Below are 27,012 nucleotides of genomic sequence, written 5' to 3'. Positions count from 1 at the left end.
AATTTTTTAATATTAAAATAAAAAGTTCACAAAAAAATATTACTTTATTCTTTCTTTTTATTTTTTCTTCTATGATTTATTACAAAATGTTGTGAGACATACATGTGGATGAATATTCTATGGTTGTTGGAATGTTTAAAATATAATATTTTTTAAATATACCGTTAAGAGAAAAAGAGGTACTAATGAAAAAATGGTTCCTATTATTTTTTTTAACCTAAAATTTTTTGAATTTGCCTGAACCTATCAAATTCAATAAATCATGTGGCCTTAAGTTAATATTATCATTATACTACGTAACATCTTTACTATTAAAATGTTACATTTTCGTCTACACCACTTTGATAGTAAGGATTATAACTTTTATATACTTAATAATAAAATAAGAGTTTTTAACTCTAATATCGAATCGTTGTTTTTTTTAAAAACTAAAAATTCTTTTTACTTGTAAACAAACATATATATATAAATTCTTATACAAATAACATAAAAATATTATATACATACAAAACATATAACTCATATCCCTCTTATACAGAGTTATAATGACAAAAGTGAGAAAAAATTTTTGACTAATATATATACAAATAAAAACAACACGGCTAAAAACTTAGCAAAAATTTCATTAATTTCTTCATCTGTCCTGAAAAGAGAAGTCTGTAGAGGGGTGAGAACATTGTTCTCGCAGGTTCTCAGTAGAGAATTTAAGAATTGTCATAAGAGGATACGTATAAAGAAGAATGAATTTCAACAGCAAATATCATCGTTCATCTTATGAACCTTTTCAAAACCACAACAATTAATTATCCAAAATTCAAAGTTCTCTTCTTTAATATAAGGATTTCAAAGCTCAAATAATATCCCAATACAAAATCAAATTACGGCCTCCGGCCCAACTTATAAACGACTCTCAGCCTCCGACCCAACATATAGATAAATTTTGACCTTTGGCCCAACATACAAATAAATCTCCACTCGATCTCAAAACAGAATCAGTCACAGGAACAAACAATACAAGACAAACACAATAAGAAAACAGTTACAACAAGTACCATAATTAACAGTTAAACAGGATTCATCAGATAGGCAGACCAAAATACTTAAACACACCCAAACAATAGCAAACAAATGCAGTATGATGCATGCCTGTCCTATTGGTCGTGAGCTCACGCGTCAGTTATATTGCCAGAACCCGACACATTCGGTAGCTTACCCGAACATTTTTCCTCTGAGGTTTCTCGCATATATATACATTATATGTCTCGCAGGGTGAGTGTCTTGTATGCCTCGCAGGCAGAACTTCCTGTGTACTCGCAAGGTGAGTGCCCTGTACACCTCGTCATCAGAGAGACCCTCGTAGGCGAAATTGTTTGTATACTCGCGGGTGAGTGCCATATACACCTCGCAGGGTTGAGTACCCTGTATATCTCTTTCAAAAACCCATATTTTTCGCCAAATCAAAAGTCTCAAATTAACTTCAGTAATCTATCTCAAGCTTAAACATTTGAATTCAATTGCTTTTGAAAATTACTAAAAACTTTCAAAGCCTTTCCCCAAGGTCCCAAAACATAATTCTTTTCTTTAAATCAATCAAAACCAAACTAAGTTATTAAATTAGATTAAATCACCTTAAGTCAAGATTTATGAAATTAAATTCTACGGCTGAGTCTCTAAAATTTAAGGGAGCGACAACCAATTCTCATTTCTTTAAAATTCATTAAAATCCTTAAATCGTAACTCTTTAATTCATATCATTTCAATAAAACTCATTTTCGTTCAATCTGTAACACTCTACCACACAGAACTTTACATTTAAGTTGTATAACAGAGGTAGAGAGGTATTACGACCTCCAAAAGAAAAAGACGTATATAAATATAGTTGAAGAAAATTATGACTAGGAACCTTGAAGAAGAAACTAAACAAAAGTGTAATAGAATATCGCATCACACTTGTCCGAGTAAACATAAAACGGATAAACAGGACCGAAAAGAAGGATAAACTATATATAAATATTAGACTTCCAAAAGATACAAATATCAAATTCCAGACTCGACTTGCGAAGCTAAGGCTGACCAAAGATAAACACACACACACACCAAAAGTATAACCCATACTATAATATAAATACTTGTTTTTCCATTGTCAATCTCTAGGAGGGACTTACACAATTATACAGGGCAGAGACTAAATATACATATATACAACTAGAAACAAAATACTAAGCATTAAGAGTATAGTTCTTCGCTTCTAGAAGGTCTCCAGAATGCTCAGCGATGTGCCTCTTGACCTACATCTGAAAAACAGTAGAATATGTATAGAATAAGAATCGGAGGTTCTCAACATCGTAAAGGTTCCCACATACATAATATATAAGGTCCCAAAAAAGTAAGAGACATTCCTAGAACTCCGACACTCAGATTAATCTTAAAAATTATTCTAATCCAGAAATATCGGTAATCTATCTAAGAGAATTTTAATTCTAATCTAAGTCTTCACCTTCTGTCTCCTTCAAGCCTTCAAATCACCAGGTGGAACAACCCTCATCGCACTTCCACTATCTGAGGGGTCTTTCAAGGTCAAACACATACAAAGCATACAAAGGAATACACAATTAAAGAAACAAAAACAACATTTAAGTCATGTAGTATATATACATATATAAACAATTAGGCAAACCAAAGTATGCATACTCAAACAAATCATACAAATGCACATGATGCATGTCTGCCCTATAGCCGATGGTATCATCTGCCAGTTATCTAGCAAAATCCGACATGTCCAGTAGCAAACCCTGGACAGTCCTAGCGGCGTGAAGCTCAAAGCATATGCATATATATAAATATTCAATCATCCATCGCACAACCGGGTCAAAGGAAATTTCAATTTGTCCAAAGAGACTAAGATCAATCATAAATACCAACTTTGAGCAAATGGGGTGACCACTGTATCTATCCAAGAAGCTTAAAATCATCTCAACTTGGAGCAAGTGGGACAAACCATACCCTTGCATTTACTCAGGAAGCTCAAACCATCTCAACCTGGAGCAAGTGGGGCGAACCACACTCTTGCATCTACACGGGGAGCCTTAACAAACTAAGTTGGAGCAAGTGGTGTGAACCACACCCTTGCATGTACCTAGGAGGTACGTTCTCATATGTCCAGGAGGAACAAATAAGGGAATCCTAACCTCCCACCATCTCACTCGAGGCAATTTTACAATAGCAGGAGGAACAAGGAAGGGGATTCTCACCTTCCGCCATCTCTTTGGGGTTGCACTTTCGAAAAAGAGTTCTCGAGATGAAATAGTCACATTTATAATGAAATCGCACCCAACATTGTATTTATAATAAAATATAGTTCTTCAAACTTATCCCCACTATACTCCAACATGTTTTTTTAATTTACTCAGTACACTCCACAGAATCACTCTAGTTAATCTACCCACAATACTCTATAATCCTAAGTCACCATCTCTAAATACAAAACAAAACTACCTCTTTTATTTTACTAGTACACTCTCGTTCGTTTCAAAGCCTAAACACTAGCTACCGTTCCTTAAACAGGCGTTATAGGGGTTTGGAAAGCTAGAGGAATAGTTAATAATTCAAAAATTGTGATTTTTCAACAAAACAGTGGTTATGAAAGTTTACAAACTTGCTGGGAAAGTCAAACAGTTAAAAATAGAGTTTTAGTACAAAACAGAGTATCGTATATACGCATCATACTGTGCGTACGCACATACCAGACAACTTTTCTAGCGTGTGCGTACACACAACTTGCAAAACTTCCAGAGAGTGCGTACACACCCTCATGTGTATTTTCGAGTTTGATCACATGCTCTGGCCTGTGCGTGTGTACGATAGTGTGTGTGGTCACACATACCAAAATTTATGATTTTCTGCAAAATTCTGTTTTTAAACCCAAATAAACTTCAAAAGCGCATAACACTTTCGTTAAAAATCGTTTTTTGAATGTTGCAAACTCGATGGATCCACTTCCTTCAAAACAAGTTTCACAATATTTGGGAGTTTGAAAGTCAAATTATGACCCATCAAAGTTAAAATTTCTGTTAATGTGTTAGTTATGTATTAGTTGCAAAGCTGCTGCATCATTGTAGTATAAATGTCTCTATTTATATAGCAGAAAATACTCTTGTCTTTCACATAAACTTGTGTCTTACACTTTCTTCCTTTTATGTTTACATAAGAAAAATCAGTTTCTATTTCTTTCTTGGTTAGTTCTCTGCACAAATAATTCTCGTATGTTATTTTTTTTGTATAGCGAGTTGTTGTAATTTTATCAAGTTCATCAGTTTTTTTACTGAGAATACGACCTTGTAGAAGTTCTTGAAACTTGGCTATCTGAATCCATCATCTTTTTAACAAAGTCGAAAATGAGACTGTAATCTCTTGTTTGGAGGTTCATTTGAATTATCTGAAATTTGGCCACATCATGTATCTTATATAGCAATTTAAAACCCCCGTTGAAATATATTTTGGGAAGCTTCAAAAGTAAACTTTTTGAATTATGAAAAGTAGTAGTATTAATGTCCAGTGCAATTTTTAAAACTAAATTGCGGCTTTTTAAGAAGCTATTTAGGGGCTTATAGAGAAGTTAAAAAAAATAAAGTCTCTCATAATACTACTATTTTTTATCACATTTTTATAAAATAAATAAAGTTATTTTTTAAAAAGAGTTTAATTAATTTGTTTACCAAACTGGGCCTTTGTCAACTTAATATGCCATTCTGTTAAGGGAGATTATTTCGAGATAAATGTAAGTAATTCAATATTTAGAGATTTCAATTGAGTAAATTGAAATTTTGAGATCGAAATTGAGGTTGAGTTAAAATTTCAGAAGTTCAAATGAGTTTTAAGTCAACTACACACATTTAGGTAAAAATGCAATTTAAATATTTGAAGATAAAAAAAAGAGTAAAATATAGATGACAAATGACAATATTCATATATACTTACTTAAATAGGGCACGGAAAAGATTGAGTGACAACGGGTCATGGGAGAAGAAAAATGTAAATAAGTGTTAGGGGTGAGTAGGGGTAGTGGGTATTCGATTATCCGTCTGAATCTGAACCTAATCAATTAAATTGATTTTGGAACCAACAGGTAATCGGGTCCAATCTGAAACAAATTAATGGGTTTTATTAGTGATTGGTTCGAATATCGATTTTGGAAGTGCGAAACTCGAATCAATCCATAAACCCGATCATATATATATATATATATATATATGTGTGTGTGTGTGTGTATGTATGGTTTTTAGTGAATTTTCTATTGCACTTTTGTATTTTCATTAGACAAAGATTATTCACTATTAATATGTTTGGTTTTTAATGAGTTTAGTTTTTAATGTATTTGGTGTTTAATATGTTTGAATTATTTCTATTGATGTTAAATGTTTATTGTATTTGTTGAATTTTTAAGATAAAACTTTGGTTTTTTTTTTATGAATTTTAAAGTCATTGGGTACTCAATTATCCGAATTGAACCAATCCATTTTTAATCGATTTGATTTGGTTCGGGTATATGCACAAAAAAACGTAAATCTAAACCAAACCGAACTAATTATATTTTAATCGATTCGGTTCCAATTTTACATTAAACCTAAACCAAACCGATCCGTATTCACCTTAATAATTGTGTGAATGTAACTTTATACAAGAAAGATACGTAATACAAATGAGTAAAAAGATGGATATAATAAAATAGGTTTTATAATTTAATTACACATATTAAAGATAATAATATTAATATTAAAAATATAGAGTAATCAAAGGAGTTATGGGAGAAGGAAAACAAAATCAAATGAATGTAAATAATGTAATTTCACAGAAGAAAGATAAGTAGTAAAAGGGAGTGAAAAGAGATAATGAAATAGATTATATAACTCAATTATACATATTAAAGATTGGCACAGATTCAAAAATATTTTTATGAGAATGAATAATATATATAATATTAAAATAAAATTTATATAAATAAATTATATAATGTAAGATATATTATAAAAATATATGAATAGAGAATATATTTTAAAATATAAAATTATGTTTATATTTTTTATTAATAAAGTGGTATATGTTGATTTTTTTATATTATAAAATGTATTGATAATAAAATTTATATTAAATCTTTGAGATTTTTTTTTTCAATGTAAATCAAAAGATAATTAGCAAAAAGTTCATATTTTATTTTGTTTTAAATCCATTTTTCATAATATTTATAGTTGAAAAAGATCTCTCAATTGAAGTAGTTGAAATAGAAAGAGTTAATATCAAGCGAATCAAATGATCAATCAAATAATATGTTAAAAGACTTTTTGTATTCATTAACATTTGACATAATTTGAAAATTATGCACAACTTACTTAATTCAACGTGATTAGGAACATCGTGTTTATAATGTTGAGCTTGCAAATGTGAAATTTCTCTTGGTCATTGACCAAGTCATCTAGATAAAACTGTTCTACTAATTCACATATTTTGTTGATATTAAAAAATTTATAATTATCTCTGAGATTTAAAATTGAACTTAAAACAAGCAATTTCATCATATAATCATTGAATCTTCTACTAAACTCTTGTAATCATGTGTCAAATGTTGCAAGAAATAAATTAACACGGTAATAATGTTTCACTGAAATCTTATCAATAATTTTATAATCTTATCCACTTTAATTTATCAGATTTGAAAGGTTTTAATTTAAGTGATAAAAGAAATTCAAATATTTAAGAATTGAAATTCTTATTTAATTAAAAAGTGATTGACAAAAATATTTTTTTAAATTTTTTAATATTGTTATTATTATTATTTTACCAAAGATAGAGAGACTCGAACACGCGATCTCTTTGATGCGTATGGGGAGACTATGTAATTTGAGTTATAATTCATAGACTTTTGATATTATTATTTACTTTTTAGATATTAAATATCATTAATATTTAGATTAGACTTTTATTTATAGTAGTCACTAGGCTAAATACTAAATATATTTTTCAAACAAAAAATAAAATTATATAATATATAATAATTTTATATACCTAATAAATTACTATTACTAATTTTTTTTTAATAATTATATTTTTCATATACCTAATAAAATTATATAATATATAATAATTTTATATACTTAATAAATTACTATTACTAATAAATCTATCCCTAATTAAAAATAAAATTAAATTATACTGTTAGTCTCTGTATTTTTTTAATTTATAATTAATTTTTATATTTTAAAAGTTTTAAATTAAATTTTATATTAATTTTAAATTTTTTATTAAATTTTTTTAACAATAAATATTATAAAAATATTTTTATTTATCCTACACGACACTATTAGCGAATATATCACAGCATCATATTTTGTTAAACTAAATATTTTTAAAATGATAACATGTGATTATAAATTTAAAATCAGTGTAATGATTCAATTAAAATTTTTTAAAGTGTAAAAATTTAATTATAAATTTAGTAAAAATATAGTAATTAACAAAATAATTTAACCTAAAAATAATAACGTTAACATTAAAAGTATAAAATCATTAAAAAAAGATGTCATAGAAAGGAAAAAAAATCTAATTCATAATATAATAAAGAAAGAAACTATATATATTATTATGCCACATTGGGAAAAAAATATAATGGGACACAATAGAGAAATATTAGATGTTTGAGAATAATAATTCTTATGTACATTATTATCTTATATATATGTACATTATTAATTTTTCTTTTTATATGTTAAATAGATATTAACAGTAGAATAAGGAGTAATTTACAATTTTACATAGAGAAATCAAGTAGAGTGGAGTGAAGGGTTTTGCCTAATAGTGAGCTCAGCTCTAAGATGGAGAACATCATTAATGAAATATAGACAATCGTCAGCCATGAAGGAAGTCCATGGAATGGCAAACAAGTTCCTATAGCCAACTGCCTTTCCCCCAGTGAACGTATAATTCCCTTTATACTTGCTTACAAACTCATCCGTAGGCCTACACCTCACCGCAAATTCATAGTCAACGGAGCTTATTGACCCTTTTTCTTGCATTCCAAGGAACAATCCAAAGCAATGGAAGGAACTTTGCTGGTCCAAGTTGCAATGCGCGGAGAGGAAAAACCCTTGTCCACCCAGATGGAAAGCCTGAGAATAAACCCTACCGGATGGGAACAAATTCGCACACTCCTCTCGCTTCAGATCCAAGTAAACCACGCATTGCTGCCTTGGAGCCTCGAATTCCAACACCCTCAACGGACGGTATTTATATGCCCGCTCCACGAACATGCTACTACTTCCCTTGCTTGCTGACGCTGCCTCCGCTAGAATCCGTTGCCGATGTGGAGCCTCTGCCTTGAAGAACAGTGCTTCGAATACAAGCTTGGTCGCAATTTCTCGCTCCATTTCGTTGCAGCATAAGATCTTCTTTAGCTTTCTGCATGACATGTAAGGGAAACGGATTAAGCGTGCAAGGCGCGTGCTAAGCACGTGTTTCCTCTCTTCTGGATCTGGATACTGGCTTCTAGCCCACTTCAAAACGACGTCGTATAGGGCATCCTCTGATGCTATTTGTAGATCATCACTTGATAGAATTGCCTCTATTCCGACTAGGGGCAAGCTCATGACCTCTTCTTGGAAGCTATTCATCCCAAAAGTTTAAACTGTTAGACAGAGACACGCGGCTTTAAGAAGGCGAATTGGACGAGAAAAGAAATCTTAATTATTACGTTAATATATCTTTATATCTTGAAGCAAGATACTGCCTTGCTGCATGAGTCAATGGTTGAACTGCATCGGCCATTAAGAGAGTAAAAGGGAGCTCAAGGTAAAGCAACGCAGACTCAGATGTCATTGGCATGTTCCTTAATAATTGACTACAGTATCTCATGCATGAAGCAACTTCAAATTTGTCTGCAGCCATTAACACATCCAACAATGCAGTTGCTGAAGAAGCGCTTAACGTATTAGTGTACATAAAGTTTAGAAGGTCCACCACTGCTGCTTCCTCTGTAACATTTTTTGCAGAGACAAGAACATATAATTAATATGAAAAAAATAAAAGAAGAAAAAGAGAAGCTGTTAGTATATGTATATGTCTATACCACTGGCATTAATTCTTAGTGTAACATGTGTCTGTTCTGACTCCTTCATCCCATTTGAGAAAAGCTACAAAAGAAACAATAACACTAATAATTTAGTGAACATATTGGGAAGAATATTCAGATCTAACGAATAAATTAAAGAATAAATGTCACTACCTTATAGAAGAAAGGACTTTTAGCAGCCAAGATAGGAGAACTAATATATAATGTTCTAACTCTGACATCTATGGAGCAATCACTACTCCAATCATTGTTATTTGAAGATTCATCACCTATATCGACAATAGATGGAACCCCACTCAAATAAAGTGTAAACACTAACAACAAAGGATGTATTTACTTCCAAGTGAAAGAAGAATAATAATGTTCTTGTTTTATATATACATGCATTTTCTTAATAATAATTCCATTTTTCAGTTAGAAGCTTGCTTAACACATTAAAATGAAAAACAATGGCCTTTATTTGATATTTTGTTTCTTTTAACAAAAGCATTTAACTAACTTGAATTTAAGATTTTTAGCTATATATTTAAATACCTGAAAGACGTTCTTCGTTTGTAGAAGTTGTCTCTTTCTCTTGATTTTCGTAAAGAACACAATTATCTATGTCGGCTTGATTTGTATTCAAAATTCGTTCATCATAAAGATCTTCGACTGCAAACAAGATATGAAAATATGAAACTAGATGTAACAAAAATATTATAACCCTCGAAAACAAGATCAAAGTATTATAAGCCTTCAAATAAAATGTATAATTGGTGAGTGGGAAAGAGAAAAAGACCATGGTAATTACGGTGGTGGATATCGTCACCTTGCCTCTTGTAATGGCGGTTCCAATAATCATCACCATCGGAATCAAGACAATGGTCATCATCAACTAGGTTTTCCACGATCTCAATACGTAGAATTCTATCGGAGAATTTACTATCATTAAAAGCAAAGCTAAAATCAACGTCGCTACACGAAGAAGTAGAACGAGAGTGATTGAACACCATTCTTATTGTCACGGACTCGAATTAAACAGATCCAACGTAACAAATACAAATCCTCTTCCTTACTCTATTATTAATTATTAGAGAAGCAGATTTTGAATGATTAATAAATATGTAAAGAATATATTCGTTCTCTTTTTTATTGTTTAATTACTAGTTACAATATCTGTTAGTTTAGCTGGTGTCTTGGTTTGGTTCCAACTTAAAACTTCAATCCAACCCTAACCCATTCTTTGTTATTCAACTTTGTCCACTGTCTCTTTTTCTTTTTGTTTTTAGGTTTGTTATTTAGTTTATTATATGTTCTAAAGACAATGCAAGGAGGGTAGATGTGAGCTGTGAAGGTTTTTCATAACTGATAAAAGGAAATTGAGAAAAAATCATAGAGGTTTTAACGAGGATGGTCCGCACTTAATTTTTTGTTTGGTACGTTACTAGTTATCATTATTAGTGTGCGTTTTTTTATACATAATATTTAGGTGAGTTTTAGGGTCTTTTACTATGATGCCTAAATTGCCTAACTTGTTTTTAAAGATAAAAAATAAAATGTTTAAAATAAATACTAAAATATTTAAAATTTATTAAATATTATCTATTTGTCTTTTTTAATAAGTTAGACATAATCTCAAAGACACCGTAGCATTCACCATTTATTTTAATCTCTAAATTTATATATAAATTTTAATTTACCCTCTAAAATTTTAATGACTTCTATTTAATTTCTAAACTTTATAAACTCTAGAAATGTAACTTATATTAATCTCTAAAATAATTTTTGATTCATTATCATGTGAGCCAGAGCATAATGACAAGATCATATTTCTTGTCATTTTTTGTTTAAACACATTAAAAAGTTACAAGATATACAATTTTTTTTTTCTTTTGGGAATCTTTACAGGGACTAATAATTAAATCAAGCAAGCATAAGTTGGTAGCTGAGGGGACTGCTGACTTGCCCAATACAAGATTGTTGTCAGTACTCAAGAGTCCATTTTTTTTTCATCTTTAATTTATATCAAATAATATTATGCTTAAGGTCATGACATTTTGTCACTTTCTCTTAAGTTTTAGTGGCTTCATTGCAAAAACTATGACGCATCGAAACTAAAGATGAACGGGATACAAATCAATTTCTTTTGTGCTAATATAACAGCAAACTTTGGCTTTAGTTAACCTCATAGATCAGAAATATTGTAAATATTATGTGTAACATTATTCCTAGCTAGTTTAGCCTTTAATTCGGAAAGTGCATCAACCTATAGGTTGAAGATGACAATGTTCCTGAAGAGGGAAGTTGGGATGAGAATAGGAACCATTGAGAATGGCATAGGTAACAAGCTTGTTTGCAGCTTCTGTTGCATGGATTCCATCCCAGCTTACGTAGTTGTAAGGATCATCACATGCTTTTGTTTTGGAATTGCCACAGTAAGCTTTTGGATCGAAATTGTACTTTCCCCCTCCATATCCGCAACATGCTTTCGTACCATACTTCAGCCCTGTTCCAAAGAATATATAAACCGTTTTGAGAAAGACATTTCAAGTGATTAAACTTATGTATAGATATGAAGGAGAAGTGGTTGATTTGAACCATGAGAAGTTGGATGCTGAAAGAGCTCTAACAGAACAGTGTGTACATCGACATAAATGACATTAGCATCAGAAAGAGTCTCTCTAGTCTCTCTCAATGTCTCTTTCAACATCTTGTTATAGTCCACAACGGCCTTGTTTAAGGAAACCATACATCCAAATTCATCAATGTCTGAACTATTATGTTGAAGCTCCACCAAGAATGAAGGGTAGCATCCCACTGGTGCGAGATTGAGCACCATAAATGTACGTCCTCCAACATCATGGTATAGTTCCTAGAAATGGAGCGAAATTATTTTGTTATTTCAGTAATAATAGATCTGTGTTGGTGTTGAGTCTCACCTTAATTGTGGCACCTATTTCTGAAACAACTTGAGGAAGGCTCTGCTTCACTCCACCTACACCAATGGCACCTAAGTTGGAAGTGAAGTCATTTTGGCCAATGTAGAATGTGTAAAGCGATTTTCCGAATATATCCGGTGAAGGAAGCTTGGCTTCTGCAACATGTTATGAACTAAAATAAGGTTAATTCTAAAAGAGAGAACTTAAAGGGTTAAAGCTAAGAAAGGTAAAATTAATTGTACTGAAATACTCTTGCTCATAAGACTCAGATACTCTGAAATATTCTATTAATAGGACACATCATCTATTCTAAACAATACTAATCCTATAACTCCTATTACTCTATTTTATAATTATTATATTGATAGCACAAGAAAAATCACAAGGGGTGCCAGTTTTGGCATTGTGAAAAGAAAACTAGTAAGCTCCTATAATACTGCTTCCATTCTTAAATAACTGTTTATTTGAACAAAGTGTTCTATTCAGAGCTAGTGTATATCTAGATACATGGATTTGTTAATATGCCACTTTGTCTAAATAATAAATAAAATTTGGGGAACTAGAAAGTTTGTACATTTTGCACCTTGTTGATGAAATTCAAGGACTCTGGTTTTAAATTGCTTCATTTGGTTGAGCTGGATAGCAAGAGAGAAAGGGCTGATTCCACTGACAAACAAAGAAGTGTTAGGAATAAGCACAGTGGATGCCAATGTTGCATAGTTGGCCCCATGTCTGAAGTTTGATCCTATTGATTGCAGATAGGGACTCAAAAATGGCAATCCAAGAGCTTGAGCTGCCAAATCAAAGGTAAAATATAATTGTTAATATCAGTAATTTAGTGTCAATGAATAACCAGATTTCTTCTGTATCATAATTGAGTGGTTCCTATAGAAATACTGTATATTAGTTATTACACATTGATTTGGAGTCATTTTGAAATTATTGGTGGGGCGTAAAGATAAAGATTGAGAATCTATCCATTACTATACATACAAATATTTCCAGCTATAAAAATCTTGTCTTATAGTGAGAACTGCTTAAGGAAAAAGAAAGATACAAATCTAATAATCAATAAGGATGGGATAATGTCGGCTATAGGCTAGTATTCTGCTTTAGCAGGATCCAAATAAATAATGACCAAATAACATCTTAACTAACAGATATAGCTTTTGGTTTAGTGGTAAGATCAATCCAATGAAACAAAATGAGATGTTATAATCTATATGTCTGCCCTTGGTTTATAAATGGGTGATACAAAAAACCAACTAAGGTAGAAAGAATATGAAAGATTACCAAGAAAATCAATCATGAGTCTGCCATCGGAAGCCCGGCCAGCTGGTTTTTTGAAGAAAGTAACTCCAAAAGGAGCAGACTCTGCGGGAAAAGCAGCATAGAAACCACCAGTGTCTGAGTTTGAATCCCCGAAGTTGAAGATTGCCTCAAAATCACATTTTGTGTGACTTAAACCCACCAAGCATAACAACAAGGCCATCACTGATGCCAAATTGATGCAACTCATTTTCGGAGCTACCTTGTTCATTAGCTTAAGGTTAAGGATGTGTACACTACTATAAATATAATGGAGAGGCAGCAGTACTATACATGGAAACACGGCAACCAATTTATTCTCTTGCTGAGACAACGGGTAAAAAATTTATGGCCCCAATACTCACTCTTGTTATATGCATAAATAATCCAATATCAATTGCAATCATATATATAGCAGGCGAAACATGCGCCACATATGTTTTGGATGTGTTGCTATTAATTAATAGTAACATAGCAGCAGATTATGTAATTGTTGCTTAGGATGTTAATAATACTTAGTATTGTTAGTGACATTATTGACCTTGGAATGTAATGAATTCAATGGTGGTGTTAAGTGTTAATTAAGTGATATCAATGGAAACCAAGATTCACAAGCCACCATAAACTATGCATGCTTTCTTTTTCGGTTTAAGGACTAATCCACCACATATATGAGCTCCATTTAAAAGTTTGTTGTTGGCTAATAGATTGTTGCATACACAAGACGGAATTCAAATTTGCAACACTTATTTAAACAGACGAATAAACCACTCAACCAACTCAAGTTAGTTCTATGCTTGCTTTCTGATTCTGTGAACATGGTGGTATATCTATTTTATTCAAAGTTATAACCAGCAATTAATCATTTTCGCTGGTAAATATTCTATTTATCTGATGTATTGATTAACTTCTCTGAAATGGAGGAATTGGGTTTCTCTAAACATTATTCTTGTCTTTCTTTTTTTTTTTAAATAACGGTCACTCTAGGATAATATTGATTTTTATTCAATCCTATTGACCAGTTTTTATTCAAAATAAATAAACTATATGTAAATATAAATTACAAATAGCTTTCGTAATCATTATTATTTATTAAGACGGGGAAAATTGAATATGTTGGCCAAAGAAGAAATGAAAGGCAACATCAAAATTGTTTTGACAAATTCAGCTGGAAAGATTACAGCCTAAGAATCAGAACCCAGGGAAACTTAATTCTCTATTTTGTTTCAGTCAATAAATCAAACATTTAATTCAGACTTGGCTAAAATGATACAGAACACTGAAAGTACAAAGGCAAAATGAATTTATAAGAACATCAAGCTCTGCATTTCTTGTTTCACAGACAACCCACATGCCAAAATATTTCCAGGTAGATAGCAAAAAGGACACATCACTTCAGCCACTGAATTATACACCCCGTCGATACTCTAGTTGCTTTGTGTTCTCCAATAGAATCTGCTAAGCAGGACAGAGATCAGGAATTAAGCTAAGAAATTAATAGGCCGTGATTTGATTCCTTTGAAGGTGATCACAAAATTGAGGTAAACACTTACTTCACGGATGTAATTTGCAACTGCTTTGCAGCCTTCAGTTGCCAGTTGCATAACATTTTCCAAAATGTCAATCGGTAGTTTAGAATCCATCTACAGCCAGCAACAAAAGAAAGAATACACATTGGGATAACAAAAAAAAAGGTCTGAAACTAACTTTTCACTGACTATAAGAAATATGAAAAACAAAATGATGCAATGAAAATTAACCTGAAGAAGTGTCACTTTATCCAACTTTGGCAGAATTCCAACAGTTACATCAGGACCTCCAGCACTGTCTTCTACATAGTTCAAATCTGTCCATATTCATACAACAAGTTTCAATAATTACAAAGCCGCAAAGCTAAAACAAAAGTTGAGCAATTTAAAAGATAACACAAACTTGCATTTAGCCAATTGGAAAGTCAAGTAAAATAGGTGCATACCAAGCAAAGGGGTGCTATTAAGGTATCCAGCACTACATGAAGTTACAAGATCACACATGGGGATCCCAGCATCAGAAAGGGCCAAAGTTGCAGCATTGATACATGCAGATCTAGTTCCTACACAAGGAATATTGGGGAAAAGAGTTAGTTAATGGTCAATAATGAAGAGCTTCAAAGAAACTAAAGAATCATTTGTTAACAGAAGATAGATTATTAGAAGAGCACAAGATAAACAAATATTTATCATGAGGAAAAATGGTGATAACAAGATCCCATTATAAGGTTTTAACTTACCGCCATCTGCTTGGAGAACTTGGACATAAATATCTATCTGCAAATGATATATATGAATCATACAAACAATAAATATACAATTTACATTAATGAAAAAGAGATTCCAGAAGCTGTGTATAATGGAACCTGGGAACGAGGCATTAAATGTGTCATTATGCATGCTTCCATAGTCTGTCGAATAACCATAGAAATTTCAGTTGATCTCCTGTAGCAAGAGAAAAATCCCATCAGAAAAAGAAGAGCAAGAGGTCATTCTCCTAGTGTTAAAGATCCTGGCAATTTGGCCATAAGAACCAGTTTAACACAATCTAAAAGAAAAAATTGAAGTGTCATAAGATGTATATTGGTGGGGAATGGTATGTCCTAAGTTTCTCCTTCCTTTCCAAATTCTCTTCTGTACTGTCAACTCTTCTCAAACCAAGATATCTTAAAGACCCTTCACTTGGACACATCAGTGATTAGTTGCTCAAGTTGGCTACTTACATATCTCAGTGACTCCTTCGTTTGTTTGCTAAATTTAATTGTGGTACAAAGATTCTAGTGTTCTCCAAATTCAGCATTGCACTGTTGTAGTTCACACATTACATATTCTACTGCTACCGATTGAAATTAGAATGTTATGTACTGCAGACATATTGTTCAGTGTTCTGTTTCATAATATTAGCATTATTTGCATCATCCAATTCAGTCTTGAGCTACTATTTCAACAATTATAAATAACTAAAAACAGTGCCAAACAAAAAAGAACTAGGAATTAAATTAAAGCAAAAGCATATGAGAAAACCTGTCACCCTTTGGTTTCCTCTTGCGATCTCCAGTGCTGAAGTTAGCCATGCTGTACTCACATCGAATCTGCAGAGATGATGAGAAGCAGATAGATAGAGAGACAGCAATTAGGTATCCAGCAAAATACACTACCTAGACACAAAATGCATAATAACTTGACAAGAAAAAAAATGTTTTTCACCAGAGCCTGGTCACTCATTTGCTGGCTCCTATTTTGGACCTGAAAGGCATACAAGTTAATACAGAAATCATATCAGATAATGCTGAAATGCAAATTGAAAGGTTATTTACCTCTCTGGGGCCATATACAGCAGCAACCACTTTGGTATTACCCATCTCAAAAATAGCAGAACTGGTTCCAAAAACAAAAAACACGCATTAGCCAAACCCTAATTTGGAAATTAAGAGGTTTGAAGAGCACGAAAAGAATTACCCATCAGCTCTGGAAACAGCACCAATCTCGGCTCGAATTTGCCGCATCTCCATGGGGCGGCGACCGTCCAAGCGAAGTCCTTCAGGGCTCACATACTCCATATTCCTTCAATTTCCTTAATCAGGAGAAGAACCAAGTGGGTGGCAAGAGGTGGTGGCGCAGGAAGCTGAGCTGGTGCAGCGATTCTGAGCTGCTGGAGTAACACTGTAACAGGAATTAGAGAACAGCAAATTAATCAAACCGATCATCCAACTTGTTAAATGAACGATTCAATAGTTTAATAGTCCAAAAATCGTAGATGAATCACTTTAATTAAATATAAAATAAAAATTATTAAAAATACAGAATAAAATTTTAAATATTTAAATTTGATCATTTATATAATAATAAAATTTAAAATGTTACACTTTTATATAATAATTTATCTGTATTTCATAATTAAAATTTTACATTTATTTTAAATATCAAATTTCATAAATAAAAGAAAAAAAATGTACATAAATCATTGCGTCAATGCTAATTTTACGTTCAAATTCATAATTTTCCATCACCAAGAGTAACAATTAGTCAATTATGTTGTGTTTGGAATGGAGACAAAAACTGAGAGATAGAAACTATTGTATTTCATGTCAAATATACTAGATTAAATTATGTCTAAGTATTATATTCCGTTTAAGATAAATATAAAGATTGAGAGGCAGATTTAGAATTTGAAAAATTAAATAAGCTAATTTTTAAAAATAAATATTATTAAAGTTTCAGTATCAAAAATCCTAAAAATTTCAGATTTCCGCTATCTAGAGTTACCAAAGAAATTAAAATTGTGTCCCATTAGCCGTTGCCGTCTCTAACCACAAACACAATCTTAAGTCTTAGTCCCATATCAACTCTAAAAACAACCACTGCCTTACAAACAAGTTTGTATCATAGTTATCAAAACTGAACCGGTAATTAATCCGGTCATACAACCGGATCACCGGGTCAACCGGTGGGTTACTAATTCACCATGTTGACCCGGTCATAATTAAATAAAAAATAAAATTACCATCAAAAGTTAAAACTTAAAATACATTTCTTCACAAACATATTAATAACAATCAAGTATCAATTCTTAGACATAACTAATAATGCAAAAAGAGATAATAAACTAGTCACTTGGTACAAAATACTTTTTCAATTTAAATGAACAAGAGAGAACAAAAGATAACACAATCAGTAAATCAAATCCGAGGAATGATCTGAAAGTCGGCATCTATATCTTCATAGGACAAATTTAAAGCTTGACCAATATTTCCTTCATTTTGATTTGTATCTATATCTACATTTGTGTATGTTTCACAAATCAATAACAAGAATAATTCATAATAATACAAACAGAACAATTTAACTAAACAATTTTATCCCGAGTTGCGAAAAACATGAACTTCATTTTCAACTACAATCGTTTTCGGCAGCAAAAGATTTAGCTCAAAAGATAATTTACAGATTTACAGCAACAAAAAATATAGCTAAGTGATTATTTCAGCAAGACAACAATAGCTTCAATCTTCAGTGATGAAGATCAGTAACAAATTTAAATGATTTTTAGCAACAAAAAATTTAACGAAGTGATTATTCAGCAAGACATCAACAAACTCAACATTCAATCAGTAACAAATTCATTCAGCAATGAACAAATTTATGTTAAGTGACATGATATTCAGTAACAAATTTCAACAACACACTCAATTTTCAGCAACAAATTCAACTTTCAGCAACAAAATCAGAGGTGCAGTGATGAATTACAGCAACAAAATTGAAACTGAAAGAAAGGGGGAATTTGTTGGAACTCACCAAATCAGTTGCGCGAAGGAAGATGACGGCGAGGCTCGAACCAAGAAGACAAATGAAGACCAGCCCACCAAGACCTGATGCCTCTGCTGCCGGCGACAAGGAACGCAGGGAAGGCGTGCGTCTGAGTGCGAGACGGTGACGAGACCGAGAGTGACGACGACCGGCCCCGGGACCTGCTGCTTCTGCCGCGGCGACGACAATCGCGGGGAAGGCGCGCTAGTTGGGTACGAGACGGTGACGGTGAGGAAGCTGTTTCCGTTGGGTTCTGCCGCCGGCGAAGCGAGCGCAGGAAGGCGGCGACTGCGCTTGAGACTGTGTGAACACAGAGCGAGACGAGTGGCCGAGTCCGAAACGGTAAGTGCCAGACCGAGATGAGGGGAGAGACGAGAGAGTGACGCGGTGAGGGTGAGGCCGTGAGTGAGGCCGTGGAGTGTCGAGAGAGAAGAGAGACGAGGCTGGGGGGTGGGGGTTCAATTCAGAGCAGGGTTTCATTTAGGGGCACCTGAAACGACGTCGTTTCCAGGTAAAAAAAAAAGGCAAGAAACACAACCCGGACCGGGTTGCATTAACTGGCCGGGTGGAACCGGTTTCCACCAGATCTCATACTTATTCGATTCGATAAGTAATTCGACCCGACTAAATGGCTGGGTGGTCGGATTCTAGTGAACTGACGAATCAAATCGAGTTTGATAATTATGATTTCCATTTATCTTTAAAATAAAAAATATGTTACTAACTATTAACCATAATTTCAGTAATTTACTAATTTTATTTTATCATAGCACAACAATCAGCTATAAAAAATTCAAAGGCATCACAAAATTGGATTATTAGTTTTATATTATCAACAATGAACATATATTTTCAGTTTAATTTAACATATAATTCTAATTTCATCAAAATAAATTAAATCATAAAAGTAAAACATAAAAACTGAAGATGTTAGCTCACACTTGAATTACAAGCAACAATTAAGTGAACATAAATAAAAGATGAATATGAATTTTTTTTTTTGTTTACCCAAACGGTATCCCCCAACCCGACAGGTTAAGGACTAATCCGTCGCGGATCTGAGCTCCATTTAAGGGTCTGCCGCTGGCCAATGGGTTGCTGCATGCACAAGGCGGGGTTCGAACTCTCGACACTTGCTTAAGCGGACGAGTGAGTTGACCACTCGACCAACCCAAATTAGTTAGATGAATATGAATTATATTGGAAAAAATGCAACAAAATATAATAACAACACCCTATTTTTCTTTCGAGTATGGAATGTGACTCCTTCAACATCAACTAATTTTCTTCTAACCTCATTCTCTCGTTCCCGTTACAATATATATTCTAAGATTCTAACTAACTGTAAAGTCTTCTCATTTGGTATTCTCTACTCTACTCACTTTATTTTTCAATGTTCTGAAAATTGGACTGGATTGGCTGGTCTGACTGATTCAACTGTGAACCGTCAGCTAAAATTGTTCGGTTTGCCATGCAAAACCATTAATTTAAAAATCGAATTTAAACCATTGAACCAGTCAAAAACCATTCGGTCGGATCGGATTGAGACCCGGCCGGTTCACATCAAACGATGTGGTTTCACGTTAAGCAAAACCAAAAAGAAGCACGCGTGAAGCCACAACCAACCCTTTCTCCAATTCTTCCATCTCCTTCCTCTTCTCCAAAGAAACGGAAACCCTAGCCTCACTGCCGCAAGCCACTAGAAGTGAGCCACTGCTGCTGTCTGTCGTAATCAGGGGCACGTGCGAAGCACAGAAGCCTCTACTCCCAATCCTAGAGCCCCCTTCTCCGATTTTTTTATCTCCTTCTTTCTTTCCAAACAAAAAACGGAACCCTAGCCTCACTGTCGTCCATTGCAGTCAGGGGCTCCTCTCTTTGTTCTGTCGGCGTCCTCCAAAGAAGAACCCATGTTGGCTCTCAGTCTTCGTTCTTTACTGTCGACGTCGTCTGCTCACAGTCGTCCTTCGAAGGTCAATGCTCACTGCTCGGAATCTTCGTTCTCTTCTGTGCCGTCCGTCGTCCTGCTCGTCGCCTAGTCTCCGTCTCCGTCGCACTTTTGCCGCTCGGCTTAGACCCTTCAGAACGAAGGCAAAGGCTTTTTTTTTTTTTTTAATTTTCGTTCTATATTCTTCCTTCTTTACTCAAAACATTGTTTATTTTTGGATTCCACTAATGCTACTCAGATTGAAATTTGAATCTAGATGTATTATACTTTATTTCTTGTTTTGGATTGAATCATTGAATGATTAGTTGATTTATTTTGCTAGTTAATTTTTGTTAAAATTGTGCTAATTCAGTTGATTTAGTTCACTGGTTAATCTTGTTAATATTCATTAAAATTGTGCTGCTGTCTTTTGTTTTGGTGTTGTGACTCGATTGTGCTTAGATTGTGACCGTCTTAATGACTTAAAATTTAATTGATTATTGATTAGTTATGGCTGTTTTGCTGTGTTGTTGTTTTGTATTTTGTGATTTTTATATGTAGTGATGTGCTGTTGTTTTGTGTTTTGTGACTTAATTGTGCTTAAATTGAATGATTAATTGATTATTGATTAGAATTGTTGTTTTGCTATGCTACTATTTTGTGTTGTGATTTTTATATAGGATGGTTGTTCTGCCATGCTGCTATATTTTAGGATATTTATACTAGTGCCATAAAATATAAATTATGTTCTATAAGTATCTTTTTTTTTACTAGACAAGAGAGAAAAGAAAACAAAAGAAACAAAATGGAGAGAAAGGTCTCCTAAAAATCAACAGCTAAGTCCCTTGTAAGTAAGACGCGAAGCTCATTCCGAGACTCCAACAACTCAGTTTGAGGATAATGTTCACTACTGCAAATTTTGCTATAGCATCTGTAACATGGTTGGCTAATCTATGAATTACCTTAACATCAGCTCTCCAATTCCAAATCAAAATATCATGAATTTTAGAAACTAAATCATGATCAGCACTTTGGATGTTAGTAAAAGTCTTGGACTAGGAGAAAAACTTCCAAACAATCTGTCTCGCAAGAAACCTGTCTGTACCCTGCCTCCCAAGCCAAAAGTAATTCCCTTCAAATAGCAAAAAGTTCACAACGAAGAATCGTTCCTAGTGACAGAATCCCAATACAACCACCTTGCCAGGCACCATCCAACACAATCGCCATGGATACTAGCATCATTGTTAATCTTAAACATCCCCCCAGGAGGAAGAGACCAAGATGAGCTCGGAAAAGATAAATGGATACTGTTAAACTTAGTGAACAAAGACTTTAATTCCTTATCAGATGCTGAGATTAATTATAGCACTTTATTAAAAGGCCAATAATTCATAGGATTGAAAACATCATTATTCCTGTCTTTCCAAATCCACCAAAGACTAGAGAAGAAAAGAGTAGCATTGACATTTTTCCATTTAGATACCCACTGTTTAAAGGATGGACAGTGAACATCATTAAACTGTAAAGTTTGCCAAACTGCACTAGTTTTTGGACAATCATGCAAACAATGAAGGATGGTTTCTGGAGCTTGAGAGCAACGTGGGCATAAATCAAAAGAAGAAAGCCCACGGTGATGCCTAAAAATAATAGTTGGAAGAGTATTATGGAGGTAAAGCCAAACAAAAAATTTAAATTTCTCAGGTACCTAGGTTCTCCAAAGTCAGAGTCACTCTTCAGTCTTCTCCCATCCATGTTTGTGCTTGCAAAGCCATAAGTAACTACTACTAGAAGAGTAAATTTTTGAATTTGATGCATCCCATCTCCAGCTTGCTATGTCCCCAGATTCCACATCAAGATTGTAATAATTAATATTTAGAGACAAAAAATCAGGTATAGTAGTGTAAATTTCATTGAAATTCCAACAACTATCTCTCCAAAGATCACTAATAGCAAGGTCAATATCTGCGATGTGGACATATAGTAACTCATTTGCAAAAGTACTTTCTCTTCTCCAAAAATCAAACCAAAAGGAACCATTTAGAGAACCAATACACCAAGAAAAACTCTTTTTTCTAAACTTGATAAGCCTTCACAACACTTGTCCAAACATAAGAAGCATTCTTATAGGAGGACAAGCCTCTTTTCTTGTATTTCATAGCAAGTATTTGAACCCAAAGTTTCTTTGGACATTTAAAAAACTGCTAGACAAACTTGCCTAACAGTGCTATATTGGATTAATGAATAATAGAAGATACTATAGATTCAAAATTTCCTATAATACACACTAGGGGTGTTCGCCGTATGATTTGGTTCGATTTTAAGAAAAAAGTCATCCGATTCGAACGCTTAATCTATATGCGGTGCGGTTTGAATGGGATGAATTTTTTTTTGGAAATCCGATCCGATCCGATTACAAGCAGTTTGGATCGGTTTAGATTTGTGATTTTTTAAATAAAAAAAATTAAATACATATAATAAGTCTCAACATCAAATTTTAAATAATAATACTACATGAATAATAGAAAAATATATAACAAATTGAACATATTATAAGTATAATTGTAAATATAATAATAAAATAATAATATTATAGCACATTGTGCGGTGCGGATTGGATTGGATCGGTTATGAAAAATAGATCCGAAATCTGATTCAATCTAGCAGTTTGTAAAAAATAGAATCCAATTAAATCCGAATTAGTGCAATTTTAATCGATTTTTAATTTAGATTAGATTAAATGAACAGTTTAATTTAAATCGGTTTAAATTTAAACACCGCTAATACAAACATCGAAACTCATATTTCCTACAAGGTATGCTTGATACGACTAGTGAATCAACATCATAATAGCATGAAAAGGTCATTCCATTTTCAATTTCAAAGTGTCTTGGTGGCCAAGCTTTATTGGACTATATTACTTGATAGCCAAGTTTTGACTTTCAAAATATCTTCCTTGTAGGAGAGATTATATTCCCATTTTTTTTTTTCCATTTTACAAAAATTTCTCGTTATGTATTCTCTAAAAAAAATAGAGAAAACAATTTATATTTAATTTTGTTATACAAAATCCTAATTACTCTAATTTTGTTCATACTCTAGTCAACAGTCATATATAATCATTAGTTCATTACCAAGAAAAAGAAAATGAAAAACTAGTTTTCTAGTCTAGTTATTTCGAAATAAGTATAACCGAAAAACAAACAAGAAAAATAATTAAATAAATCTTAGTCATTCTTTAAATTATATAAATAGATAAAAAAAAATTAGGAGTTCTAACTAATCCTCGTGATTATTCTCTCCACTTCTAAATAAAAAAATTGAATTTTATATTTTGTATGTTTTTAAAAAATAACACACATATATTTAAATCTTTTATTTTTAAATATTAAAAAATAATTAAAACAATGAATTACGAGTTTAAATTATTCTTCTACACAAAATTACTCTAAAAAAATCAACATGCATAATTAATGTTCATTCAATATTAATAAATGCACATTTATTTTGAAATATAACATTTTTTTGGAGTAATATTTTGAGAGAGAAAAAAAAGTGTTAAGTTTTTTTAATATTGATGAAAGATGTGTCATGTGTGCCTATACTATATTATCTGACTTCACGTGAGTTTTATTTTGTTATAGATTTTTTTTTGCTTTTCAAAAAACACAAAACGACATCAACGTTTTGTTTAAAGAAATTGTTTTCATTTAAAAATATTTTTTAAAATTTAACAATACTAAACGACATTGTTATTCTATTTTTTTATTTTTTAATTATTAAAATAGAAAATGGCATTTCCGTTTTGATTTTTATTTTTTAAAAATTATGAAAATAGAAAAAGGTGTTGCTGTTTTGTTATTTTAACAATTTTTTTTAAAAATTAAAATTATAGCACTCCTATTATTTAGTACAACCCCACATAATGGATCATTTTGGGGATAATACCCTTCTAATCTAATATTTAGAAAAAAATTTCTATAATTTGCAGCTTCCATGCATTTAATGAGTACGCAAATTCAAATACTAAGGAGAAGACTTTTTGTTGGTAAAATTGAATTGAAAATACATGCCATGAACGTGTTTTTTATTTTTTAAGTGAAAATACATATAGTTGGTTCTCATGTTCGGTTTCCAAAAATATTTAACTATTTAGAAAACTTGTTTGGATATTTATTCACTTTAAATTTCAAAATTTACCTTAAAGAATTTTGACACATTTTTATTTTTAATATTGGGTTCACAATGATATTTTTTTAAATTGTGATATACTGTAGTATTTTTTTAAAATATGGAATGATTTAATTTATGAATTACAAATCGAACCGTTCGATTTTTAAGAAGTACAGAAATTAATAGATCCGATTTGTGTACTCTAAATTTTAAAATTTTTTTAAACACAAATCGTAAGATCCTATTTGTGTACCTCCATAGTTTTAAAAAATACTAAAATTTACCACAGATATAACACTCATCTTACTTCTATGTCTAAATTTTTTAAAATAAAAATAAGAAAATATAGTAATTTGTAGAAGCTAAGGACGGTACATCATGTTACATGTGTTATAATAAAAAATTAAAATTGAAACGGTTTTTTTCCTAAATGCGGCGAGTCGTATGGTTGTGACTTGTCACTCACCCTGGCCTTGGAATCTACGACTTCTTCGTCTTTTTATATGTTAAAATAAAAATAAAAGGAAAATAAACAATTGGAGAAAGAATAAAAAGAATCATAATGAATAAAATCATGGCCATAATTAGTTATTAAGGATTAATACAAGTATAAAAGATTAAAATCTCAATTGATTTTTTCCAATGCAAAGATATTTCTCTCTTCTTCTTTCTCCTCTTCACTCTCTGCTCGATGTGCAGAAAAACTGTGATATGCAAAGTTCGCGAACCCGGTGTTGGTCATACTCTTAATGCAGAAACAACACCCAAGGTTGTTCGCGTTTCAGTAATGGATCCGGAGATCACTGATTCTTCGAGTGACGAGGAAGAATATCAACAGTATCAAGGACGACGAACCAAAGTGAATTCGAAACACATTGTAAACGAGATAAGAATTTTGTATCCGCCATCTCACAACACCACCAAGGTGCAAAGATCTAAACAGCAACAACAACAGAACAAGGGCAAAAAAGTGGTTGTAGCTGCCATGAAAGCTTCTTCTTCTTGTTCTCAAGAGGGTAGGAAGCTACGCGGCGTTAGGCAAAGGCCATGGGGGAGATGGGCTGCGGAGATCCGAGACCCTGTGAAGCGTACGAGGTTGTGGTTAGGAACCTACGACACTGCCGAAGAAGCCGCCATGGTTTATGACAGAGAAGCCATTCGCCTTCGAGGTTCTCATGCTCAAACTAATTTCCTCAAGCCTCCAAAGGAGGAAGAATATGATGAACAAGTTTTTGATATCAACAATATGAAGAACATGCCTTCTCCTATTTCTCCTACTTCTCCCACTTCTGTTCTTCTATTTCAGTCTGATGGATCTGGAAGTAAGGTTTCAGGAGAGGATCAAAGCGAGTTCAGAGATGAATCTCCTTCTTCTTCCTATTTTCAGGATGCATTGTTTTTAGATTCACCTTCTATTGATTTTTGTTTATCGGATTTTGAGACTCCTCCCCCAATATTTCTTGATGAAACTTGCCTACCCCATCTTATTTTCAGTGACAGCAATTTCAGTGATGCTACCATTGACCAGTCTATTGAATTATGTAATTTCGATTTAGATGATTACTTTTGCAGTGATCAAGAGGAAGCTTTTCATGTTTAGAAACCGGAATATATAGTGGATTAGTGGGGAGTGGTGTTTTGGACTTTTGTTCCTTTTTTTCTATGTTTTCTTAGGCTAGCTCATGAGTGATGGGACATGTAATTAGAGATGGAGCATGTGTGAATTTATCATCAGTTTTGATCTTTTTTCATATTTGTTTTGTAAGGATGTTATTAATTATTATGAGGGAAAGTATGATTATGCTAATTCTAGTGATCTGAACTTTAATTTGCAGTTTTTTTGTTGGCTTTCTTCAATCTATTGCTTGATTAGATTTGGAAACTTAATATATATACAATATTATTTTGTTTTTCTCTAACTCATAATGAAGTGTTTGATGGGTTGTTGGGATATTTTTTTTCTCTGGTCATTGACAGAGAATGAAAGTGTATGGAATATGCACTACTAAGATTAAAGTTGTGTGTGTTTTACTATTCACGTCTCACTATTCATGTTTCAATGGTTGGCCACATTAGACATCTTACATCCACACATGCAGCATCATCTTATAAGTTCCCAATCACCATAATTTTGGAGGTAAGACCCTCTTGGTTGTACCATTTTTCTTTTTCTGTTCTATTATGTCTCCAATAGTAAATAAATATGGCATTTTCAATGACAATTATAAGGTCAAGTGGGTT

At 32.5% G+C, this 27,012-nt stretch overlaps 5 protein-coding genes across 7 annotated transcripts; 1 reads left to right on the top strand and 4 right to left on the bottom strand.

Moving 5' to 3' along the window:
- Positions 1-7,734: 7,734 nt before the first annotated feature.
- LOC112698022 (BTB/POZ domain-containing protein POB1-like) lies at positions 7,735-9,383 on the bottom strand. The gene is made up of 2 exons (XM_072196424.1): positions 8,741-9,383; positions 7,735-8,652 (listed from the first exon to the last, which is right to left on the bottom strand). The coding sequence occupies exons 1-2, from the start codon at positions 8,986-8,988 to the stop codon at positions 7,815-7,817; spliced, it is 1,086 nt and encodes a 361-aa protein (XP_072052525.1). The 5' UTR covers positions 8,989-9,383; the 3' UTR covers positions 7,735-7,814.
- On the bottom strand, positions 9,093-10,110 carry LOC140172979 (BTB/POZ domain-containing protein POB1-like). Its single transcript, XM_072197849.1, has 4 exons — positions 9,909-10,110; positions 9,653-9,769; positions 9,272-9,387; positions 9,093-9,179 (listed from the first exon to the last, which is right to left on the bottom strand). The coding sequence occupies exons 1-4, from the start codon at positions 10,108-10,110 to the stop codon at positions 9,093-9,095; spliced, it is 522 nt and encodes a 173-aa protein (XP_072053950.1).
- Positions 10,111-11,212: 1,102 nt separating this feature from the next.
- LOC112695339 (GDSL esterase/lipase At4g01130) lies at positions 11,213-14,162 on the bottom strand. Of its 3 annotated transcripts, none has more exons than XM_025747647.3 (5): positions 13,330-14,162; positions 12,620-12,829; positions 12,037-12,191; positions 11,696-11,969; positions 11,213-11,603 (listed from the first exon to the last, which is right to left on the bottom strand). In XM_025747647.3, exons 1-5 carry the CDS (start codon positions 13,574-13,576, stop codon positions 11,359-11,361), a joined length of 1,131 nt encoding a protein of 376 aa, XP_025603432.1. In that variant the 5' UTR covers positions 13,577-14,162; the 3' UTR covers positions 11,213-11,358. The 3 variants fall into 3 exon arrangements, with proteins under 3 accessions (XP_025603432.1, XP_072052637.1, XP_072052638.1); XM_072196536.1 differs by having other exon boundaries at positions 12,037-12,188; positions 12,611-12,829; positions 13,330-13,981; XM_072196537.1 differs by having other exon boundaries at positions 12,037-12,188; positions 13,330-13,981.
- A 253-nt stretch (positions 14,163-14,415) lies between these two features.
- LOC112695340 (exosome complex component RRP41 homolog) lies at positions 14,416-19,177 on the bottom strand. Its single transcript, XM_025747648.2, has 11 exons — positions 18,666-19,177; positions 16,833-17,036; positions 16,691-16,751; positions 16,581-16,619; positions 16,398-16,465; positions 15,740-15,818; positions 15,614-15,650; positions 15,320-15,436; positions 15,105-15,190; positions 14,898-14,987; positions 14,416-14,799 (listed from the first exon to the last, which is right to left on the bottom strand). The coding sequence occupies exons 2-11, from the start codon at positions 16,931-16,933 to the stop codon at positions 14,752-14,754; spliced, it is 726 nt and encodes a 241-aa protein (XP_025603433.1). The 5' UTR covers positions 16,934-17,036; positions 18,666-19,177; the 3' UTR covers positions 14,416-14,751.
- Positions 19,178-25,327: 6,150 nt separating this feature from the next.
- LOC112695338 (ethylene-responsive transcription factor CRF1-like) lies at positions 25,328-26,578 on the top strand. Its single transcript, XM_025747645.3, has one exon. The coding sequence runs from the start codon at positions 25,463-25,465 to the stop codon at positions 26,369-26,371; it is 909 nt and encodes a 302-aa protein (XP_025603430.1). The 5' UTR covers positions 25,328-25,462; the 3' UTR covers positions 26,372-26,578.
- Positions 26,579-27,012: the final 434 nt, after the last annotated feature.

The sequence above is a fragment of the Arachis hypogaea genome, chromosome 6 (genome assembly GCF_003086295.3).
Source record: "Arachis hypogaea cultivar Tifrunner chromosome 6, arahy.Tifrunner.gnm2.J5K5, whole genome shotgun sequence".
In the NCBI taxonomy this organism is placed as follows: domain Eukaryota; kingdom Viridiplantae; phylum Streptophyta; class Magnoliopsida; order Fabales; family Fabaceae; genus Arachis; species Arachis hypogaea.
This window is presented reverse-complemented; position numbering and strand designations above follow the sequence as displayed.

Excerpts from the sequence above, each read along its gene's own strand:
- LOC112698022 (XM_072196424.1), bottom strand. The coding sequence starts at position 8,988 with ATGTACACTAATACGTTAAGCGCTTCTTCAGCAACTGCATTGTTGGAT. Across the intron at positions 8,653-8,740 it reads AGATATAAAGATATATTAAC|CTTCCAAGAAGAGGTCATGA; the intron begins GTAATAATTAAG and ends TGGGATGAATAG.
- LOC140172979 (XM_072197849.1), bottom strand. The coding sequence starts at position 10,110 with ATGGTGTTCAATCACTCTCGTTCTACTTCTTCGTGTAGCGACGTTGAT. Across the intron at positions 9,770-9,908 it reads AGGTGACGATATCCACCACC|TCGAAGATCTTTATGATGAA; the intron begins GTAATTACCATG and ends TCTTGTTTGCAG. Across the intron at positions 9,388-9,652 it reads AAACGAAGAACGTCTTTCAG|GTGATGAATCTTCAAATAAC; the intron begins GTATTTAAATAT and ends TTGTCGATATAG.
- LOC112695339 (XM_072196536.1), bottom strand. The coding sequence starts at position 13,576 with ATGAACAAGGTAGCTCCGAAAATGAGTTGCATCAATTTGGCATCAGTG. Across the intron at positions 12,830-13,329 it reads ACTCATGATTGATTTTCTTG|CTCAAGCTCTTGGATTGCCA; the intron begins GTAATCTTTCAT and ends TTGATTTGGCAG. Across the intron at positions 12,189-12,610 it reads TCATCAACAAGGTGCAAAAT|CCAAGCTTCCTTCACCGGAT; the intron begins GTACAAACTTTC and ends ATGTTGCAGAAG.
- LOC112695340 (XM_025747648.2), bottom strand. The coding sequence starts at position 16,933 with ATGGAGTATGTGAGCCCTGAAGGACTTCGCTTGGACGGTCGCCGCCCC. Across the intron at positions 15,651-15,739 it reads ATTTAATGCCTCGTTCCCAG|ATAGATATTTATGTCCAAGT; the intron begins GTTCCATTATAC and ends TATCATTTGCAG. Across the intron at positions 15,191-15,319 it reads TAATAGCACCCCTTTGCTTG|ATTTGAACTATGTAGAAGAC; the intron begins GTATGCACCTAT and ends GAATATGGACAG.
- LOC112695338 (XM_025747645.3), top strand. The coding sequence starts at position 25,463 with ATGTGCAGAAAAACTGTGATATGCAAAGTTCGCGAACCCGGTGTTGGT.